We start from the raw sequence: 8,415 nt of genomic DNA on the forward strand, positions 1-8,415 counted from the left end.
CACGTGCGTGCAATATTATTTTACCACACTGCCCCCTGGTGGTTACTAGTGAGACTTACAGCCTGATTGCTGCCTTCTACTCAAATATGCAAGTCTATGTATCAAATAATCATAGTACATCATAAAAATTCATACAAATATCTTAGAACAACATAAAATTAAAGTAACATTAAATTAATTATTCAGAAACATGGCAAATATCAAAGTACAATAGTATTATCATTACTGTTCAAATTCCTATTAAATTTCACAAATAATTACAAAGAAATAGCATATAATACATTAAATTGAACGTGAATGCACTCCAATAATCTCTGTTTTATTTACTACATTTTTGCAGTGTATATAAGCATGTATTAGTGCTGTCAATCAATTAATCATGATTAATCACATCCAAAATAAAAGTGTTTTTTTTTTGCATAATATATGTGTGTGTTCTGTGTATATTTATTATGTGTACATAAATACACACACATACAGTATATATTTTGAAAATATTTACATATAATTTATATTATAAATAAATATATTTATTAAAAAAACATAGCCTATTTTTCTGAAATATATGCATGCATGTGTGTGTGTGTGTGTGTGTGTGTGTGTGTGTATATATATATATATATATATATAGATATATAGATAGATATAGATATATAGATATGTGTGTGTGTGGGTGTGGGTGTGTGTGTCTGTGTCTGTGTGACCCTGGACCACAAAACCAGTCTTAAGTCGCTGGGGTATATTTTTAGTAATAGCCAATGGGTCAAAATTATCGATTTTTCTTTTATGCCAAAAATCATTAGGATATTAAGTAAAGATCATGTTCCATGAAGATATTCGGTAAGTGTCCTACCATAAATATATCAAAACTTAATTTTTGATTAGTAATATGCATTGCTAAGAATTCATCTGGACAACTTTAAAGGCGATTTTCTCAGTATTTAGATTTTTTTGCAACCTCAGATTCCAGATTTTCAAACAGTTGTATCTCGGCCAAATATTGTCCCATCCTAATAAACCATACATCAATGGAAAGCTTATTTATTCAGCTTTTGGATGATGTATAAATCTCAATTTCAAAAAATTAACACTTAAGACTGGTTTTGTGGTCCATATTCACATATACATAATAAATATACACAGCACACATACATATATTATGTAAACAAAATTTTTTTTTAATGCGATTAATAGTTTGACAGCACTAGCATGTATATTATACTAGCAAATCTCAACTGTATGATATATTGTCTATCGTTTATAACTTCACAAAGTATGGCTATATTATTGCACAGCTCTTTATATAATGTTGAATATATATTTATATATATATATATATATATATATTTATATATATATATATATATATATGGGTTTTAGCGCCAACTATTCTTGACACTGTGCTGAAAAACACGTCTTATCTGTGGACACTTGTGATTTTATTCTATGTGCATTTTAAAGTAAAAAGCATTGTTTAATGATTTGCTCCTAAATGTAAAACCATTACTACACTTAAAAGGGTAAAACAGTAATGCACATTTTCTGCTTGACATTTTAAGGTGAACATTAAAGACTATAATTTACTTTACTTTCATGATGTCAGACATTATCCTGTACATTTTGTCCTATACAGAGGCTGTATTAACTCATTAATCAACTGTTTTTAGATTTCAAACTTGGAAAAAGCTGGAATCCTGAACAAAACTAAGGTGTCTGAAAATGGGAAGAAAATTAGGTAAAGTTATCCTTCGTGAACTCAAATCAGTGCTGATAGTGCATTAGCTATAGCTACAACTATATTGGTGAAAATGGTTCAATTAGCTTACCTTAGCTACTGCTTTATATAACATCAACATGAAAAATACTTCCTAAGCACTAATTCATTTCAGTTTGTAGAAATTTCAACACGTATTAATGCATTAAAATAAAAAATGATATCTAGTAATCTTATTTTATGGACCTACTGTAACAATGAACAGTTGTATTTTTATTAACTAACATTAATAACAACATCAAATTATTTTATCAAACTCATTTAACTTACATTCAACAAAACTAATTTAACTGACATTCAACAATGGGACGTAATGTACGTAAGAGTATAACATTTGACCAATCGTCCCACAGGAAGAACTGGAGTAATTCCTGGACGGTTCTCCATGGAGGAACACTGATATTCCATAAGGATTCAAAATCACCAGCTGGAGCATCAGTGAGAAACAAAGCCCCAAATGTGGAATTTGCGTTATTTCATTTTTGTTTCACAACACTAAATGTATTTTATATTACGTAGGGTAAAACCAATCAGATAGTCCCAGAATTCACAGTGGAGCTGAAAGGGGCAACAATTAACTGGGCAACCAAGGAAAAATCAAGCAAGAAGAATGTTTTGGAAGTATGTCCATTACCACACTGGATGATCATTCTGTGTACTTTACTAGTGTGTCTTCTTGACGTTCCATGTGTGTCTGTCCATTCAGCTTAAGAGCCGGGCTGGCGTGGAGTACCTGATCCAGTACGACACTGAGAGCATCATCACTGACTGGTATAAAATCATCGCAGACACCATACGCCAGCTGGTGAGTCCAAAAATGAGCATTGTGAAAACCTGGTCATGTTTTTCTCTGCATAATCTACAAGTGTGTGTTTCTGTGTTGCTCTGGGCCAGGATCTGCGTCAGGATCACGAACAGCAGCACTACTCTTTTCCTGAGGATGAGGAGGAAGTCGTTGAGAAGTCCTCAAGCTTAGACAGAGAGGACAGACCCTTCGACAAAAGAACTATGAGCAATGGTAGTGCGTCAAATGATTCTTAACCCTCTAGTATAAGTGTAATAAGTGTCACTTTTTATTTTTAATGTAAGTAATGTATTATTTATTTTGAGGGGATTTTACGCTGCTAGACAATATGCAACTTTTAAATTACACAGCATTTATTTAAAGGAATTAAGTGTTTAACTTAAAAAACAGAGCAAAGATATTTAAAGGTGCAGTATGTAAGTTTCTGACTCTACTAAAGAATAAAAATACCATAATATGTTTGCAGATATTTAAGAAACATGCTAAGTTAACATACTTGTTTATCTGAAAAACAATGCTACAGTCAGAGTTATCCTCCTTTGATTATGTGCGTTCCGGGCTGGAATGCCAGTCAACCCAATTGTATCTCAGCACCACGGGTTGCCAGTTGACGGAAAACACAGCGTATTTCATAACATTCATCATCAAGTGCGCTAGTTCCTGTTTGTGTCATCAATCTGGCAACCTGCGTGTGAGTCAAGTCTGAGGAGGAGGAGCCAGGTGAAAAAAACCCCTCTCCAATATTTTGAATTTGGAATTTAAAATCCATAGGAGGAAGGGAGAAATCTGTTGGGAGAAATAAAGGAAATGTAATACCATGGTGTAACCACTAGATGACGTATATATGTTTTATAGTTTCATATAATTTCCATTTTATATGTTGACAGTTTTTGATCGTTTTGATCGTTTTTAACTATTTAAACTTTTCTATTTGTGTGTGTGTGTGTGTGTGTGTGTGTGTGTGTGTGTGTGTGTGTGTGTGTGTGTGTGTGTGTGTGTGTGTGTGTGTGTGTGTGTCTGCCTGTCTGTCTGTGTGTGTGTGTGTGCGTGCGTGTCTGTCTGTCTGTGTGAGTGTGTGTGTGTGTGTGTGTGTGTGTGTGTTTATGTTTATGTAGCAAGTGCCAATAAAGGCACCAAGTTTTGTACTATTGCAATGATCAAAACATTTTAAAAATTCAAAAAGTCAACTTTTTTTATTTAAAAACGATCAAAGACCACCCGAGGGTTAAAGGAATAGTTCAGCCAAAAATAAAAATCATTCACTTATCCTCATGTTATTCCAAACTTGAATGACTTTCTTTCTTCTGTCAAACACAAAAGATATTTAGAAAAATGTCTGTTTTTCCCCAAACAAAATAAATGTGAAAAAAAATGATTACAGTAAACTGAATCCATTAATAAAAAAGTAAAGATACTAAAAATGTTTTGAGCCGAAAATGCTGAAAGCACTGTAGAGGATACAGAACATGTGTGTAAAAGTGCCTCTTTTTGTTCATTAGCATCTCGTCATCCTTCATCCACTTTGACATCTGACGCAGATCAGAAGAAGGTCCGTACCAAACTGAAGAAGTTTCTCCTCAAGCGGCCCACCCTGCAGTCGGTCAAAGACAAAGGATATATCAGAGGTCGCCCGCCGCTGTCCCTCATCCATTTCCTGCCACTTGTACTGAAGATTTTGGATGAAAAATGATTCTAATGCGACGCTTTGATCCTTCTCCCACAGAAAATGTATTCGGATGTCACTTGCACAATCTTTGCAGCCAAGAAAAGACGAGAGTGCCCACCTTTGTGGAGGAATGCATCCGGACAGTAGAGAAAAGAGGTGTGTTACTTTTACACCACTGCCAAACATGCTGATTATTGAAATTGACTTTGGATCGATCATTTAAATCATTTATATAATTAAAAGTCAAGACCAGAACCACGTCATGAGCATTGGGAGGGAACTATTTTATTTTATTTTATTTTTGGGAGGAATTTTGATGGTCTTTTTATTTAAAGCAAGTAAATAATTAAAGGATTTGATCATTAACTGAAGTGTCATGTATGTTTTCTGTCTAAGCCCCGCCTACTTTGATTTGATTGGCCATCAAGTTAGACTGCTGAGGCAAAATAACCTAAAAATGCAACTTTTTAATAAATCTGCCTGAACTGGTTTTTATTGTTGTCATCCATCAGGTCTGGAGATCGATGGACTCTACAGAGTTAGTGGGAATTTGGCGGTCATCCAGAAACTGCGTTTCAAAGCAGATCATGGTAAAATTCATCAGCATGCATTTTGCGCTTCATCGTCTCAGTTTACTAGGTCTTTACTTCACATCTGCACCAGGATTTCATACTCTCTATTATAACTTGTTAGTTTCTTCACTATTACATTTGCTCATAATAATAGCTGCAACTTTAAATATTATGCTTATTTGTCCTGGACAGTTTAAACCATGGATAAGTGACACCTCAACTCGTGTGGGAGATGTTTATCAGCTCTGACTGACTCGAGTGTTTCTCTGTGTGTTTCTCCAGAGGATCTGGACCTGGAGGAGGGGAACTGGGACATCCATGTGATCACAGGAGCGCTGAAGCTCTTCTTCAGAGAGCTGCAGGAGCCTCTCTTCCCTTACAATCTCTTCAATGATTTCATCAATGGCATCAGTAAGATCCCGATTCAATGGATTGTACATAGAAACATGAGAGTGTTTAGTAAAAGCACATTTCCGACACTGATATATGTGAACGCTTTTGTCAGATGCTTTGCTTCTTAAATTGAACTAGATAACACGATCATCAGATTTTACACAGACGTGTGGAGTTTATGCAGCTCAAGTGCTGCTTAGAAAAGCAAGAAGAGGACACGCTAAATACTTTTTTCTGAAATCTGTTAATTTTTCAGTTCTCCACTGAAATGATTATGCTGATTATACAGATTTGTAGTGAATATAATGTATAAATAGTGTAAGTGTAATATTGTATTGTATTAAACTACAATTTTTTTTGACTACACTATTGATATTTTAATTTGATATAATTATTATGCTGATAATATAATTTGTAGTGAAAATACAACAAAAATGCAAAATATAATTTTTTTAAATATTTTTTTCTCTTTTTTGAATTCACAAATTGATATTTTTATAACTTATTTAACAATACTGATACTTTTATTTAATTTAATTTATTTTATTTTTATTTAATGTCATTAAACTAATAATATACTACAAAAAATGCAAAATATAACTTTTTTTTTTTTTTATTTCTCTGACATTTTGACTGTACAATATTAATATAATTATAATGCTGATAATAACTCTAAAAATGCAAAATAGAAAAATGTTCATAATTTTTTCTCTAAAAAACTGATTTTTTATGTGATTGTTATGCTGATAAAATAACTTGTGGTGGAAATTGTTATATTAAACTACAGAAATGCATTATACTACAAACATTTTCATCTATTTTCATTCATCTTAAAACTTTTTTCTGTCTATAAATCAATCTATAGAGAGAGATAATTAATTTGACTTATTTATTTTTGTGTGTGTGTTTGGATTCAGAAATCCCTGATTATTACAGTAAAATAGCACACATGAGAAATCTGGTACGGTCTTTGCCGGCACCCAACCGTGACACAATGGAGGCCCTCTTCAGCCATTTACGCAGGTATGTTTTTTATTTTACATGCATGTATTTACATATTTTTGTATCTACAGCATGCCTCTCTGTCTCTTTCTTTCAGGGTTATCCAACATGGCGATGAGAACAGAATGACCGTGCAGAACGTGGCTATCGTTTTCGGCCCAACGTTGCTCAAACCAGAGGTGGAGACGGCAAACATCACCACTTACATGGTCTTCCAGAACCAGATTGTAGAGTTCTTACTCAATGAATTCGAGTCGATCTTCCACATGTGATTGACGTGAACTTGCACTGAATACAAAGCCCACTCAATGCTGGAGATCTCAGTCCAGTGAGAAGGACACAGATCTGTGAAGGAAAGCCTCCGAGTGGCACATTTTGCAGCAGGTCATTAATAGAGATGCTACAGAAATCTAGAACGGTAGCATCTATGATTAATATATTAATATCACTGAAGCGTTTTACATGAGCAGTTTAAATGTTGGCGATAAGGTGTAGTTTAAAATAATGTGTTGTGTTTCCTTTTAGACTTAAAGAGAGCTGCATCACAGGAAGTTATGTAAGAATATCAGTGAGCTTTCTTTTTGAACATTTTTTAGCTACTCCTTTAGTTTTTCCTGCTGTGGAAAGAGCAGGTCAGTTAAATAATAATTCAGTTTCACGTGCTTTCCTGCGCTCTTTTGTCTTTCTGTAGAGTCGTGCAAAACACTGCAAGTTTTTACGCTTTGGATTTGTTTGGATTTGCAATGTGATAAAAGGTGATTAATATTAAATTACAAAAAAATTTTATGTTTAGGTGTCCATTTTAGTTTATTATTATTATTATTATTATTATTATTTAATACTTGCATCTGTAACATAGAACTTTACAAAGAAAATACTGCAAAGGCCTGTTACTGTAAATTGGAAATGCTAAGTTGTAAGACTTGTACATTGTCATTAAAGGCATAATATTTTAATTTTTTTTTGGTACCAAAATATAGAATCTGAATTTGCACATAGATTAAGCATTAATATTTTATGAAAATTGGCACACTCATATAGTAACCACTGTGAGATGTTTGAATGTGTGTGTGTGTGTGTGTGTGTGTGTGTGTGTGTATAGAAAAGGCATATTTATGCTGTACATTACCCGAAGTAAGCACGCTTTTAATAAAGTAACTCTTTTATAAATGAATGCTTCATTGTTATTCACTTTTTTCATGATTTGTATTGTGACTGTAATATTGACAAAATGATTTGGTGTATATTGATAGCTGTTAAAAGGTTTCAACTTAGTTGGCATACTCAAATCATATGCCAGATGCTGCAAATTTAGGTTTGATTTAAACTAAACCAATAAAAAATATTATATTTAGCAAATAGGAACCCTTTATAGAAACGAACCCTTTGTAGAATGACCATGTAAAACATTTTTTTTATTTTATTTTTTTGTATATTAAAAATCAGATTGTCCTCAAGTTATTTTCGATATCGTTGTTTATTGCGTGACGAACATTTTTGTATTTCTGATTTTTAAAAAACATAATACTGTGTTTTTCCACCATACTGCCGAATGATGGCAATACAACGCGTCTGTTTCCTCCGTTAAAATTTCAAAGAAGAAGGCGGGCTCCTGCATTCGGGGAGAAGCACCCATAGGCGGGGCTGCACGTGTCGCCCCGCCCCATACCTACTCTGATTGGTTCGATCGTCTTTGATAGACATACATGATAGGAAATGTGTGTGTAGTTGGTGTAGGACGGAGTATGTTATTTAAAAAGCTAAAAAGGATGTAAATTTTACAAAGCCTTCATTATAATGCACAGAAGAAAAAAATAAAACATTAACCTGTAACTCGCCATGTCCCTGAAATGATTGTTTTGCTAAATTAAACTGATCTTTAGGCTAACAGATGAACAACCCACTACATTTAATAAATGAATTGGGTTGATTATCCACAGTGGGAGGATCGGGTCTTCAGATAGAAGAATGAATTATGAATTAAATAATGTACAAAATGAACAGGAATGCTTTATCAGAGCTTAATCCTTCTGGGTCTTATCTGATTTTAACGTCTTATTTCAGTCTTCTGACTCATTTTGGCTATATGGTTATAGCCATACCAATTCATTTGAGTGTGTATAATTCTGTATGTGTGTGTGTCTGTGTCAATATATGCAAACAAAACAGAAATAGTGCACTTGGGCCTCATAATGAATGCACC

The 8,415-nt window shown here is 33.6% G+C and overlaps 1 protein-coding gene across 3 annotated transcripts in view; it reads left to right on the top strand.

The window, feature by feature from the left end:
• The window catches only part of LOC109083977 (rho GTPase-activating protein 27-like), a 36,580-nt gene extending 29,197 nt beyond the window's left edge, over window positions 1-7,383 (top strand). For all 3 annotated transcript variants that reach the window (XM_042734984.1, XM_042734985.1, XM_042734986.1), the window contains 11 exons: window positions 1,668-1,735; window positions 2,128-2,212; window positions 2,294-2,395; window positions 2,481-2,579; window positions 2,669-2,792; window positions 4,079-4,204; window positions 4,303-4,401; window positions 4,758-4,835; window positions 5,100-5,228; window positions 6,128-6,233; window positions 6,310-7,383. In XM_042734984.1, the coding sequence (XP_042590918.1) occupies window positions 1,668-1,735; window positions 2,128-2,212; window positions 2,294-2,395; window positions 2,481-2,579; window positions 2,669-2,792; window positions 4,079-4,204; window positions 4,303-4,401; window positions 4,758-4,835; window positions 5,100-5,228; window positions 6,128-6,233; window positions 6,310-6,484 (1,191 nt within the window). In that variant the 3' untranslated portion in view covers window positions 6,485-7,383. The remainder of the gene's footprint in view (window positions 1-1,667; window positions 1,736-2,127; window positions 2,213-2,293; window positions 2,396-2,480; window positions 2,580-2,668; window positions 2,793-4,078; window positions 4,205-4,302; window positions 4,402-4,757; window positions 4,836-5,099; window positions 5,229-6,127; window positions 6,234-6,309) is intronic.
• Window positions 7,384-8,415: the final 1,032 nt, after the last annotated feature.

The sequence above is a fragment of the Cyprinus carpio genome, chromosome B12 (genome assembly GCF_018340385.1).
Source record: "Cyprinus carpio isolate SPL01 chromosome B12, ASM1834038v1, whole genome shotgun sequence".
NCBI lineage: Eukaryota > Metazoa > Chordata > Actinopteri > Cypriniformes > Cyprinidae > Cyprinus > Cyprinus carpio.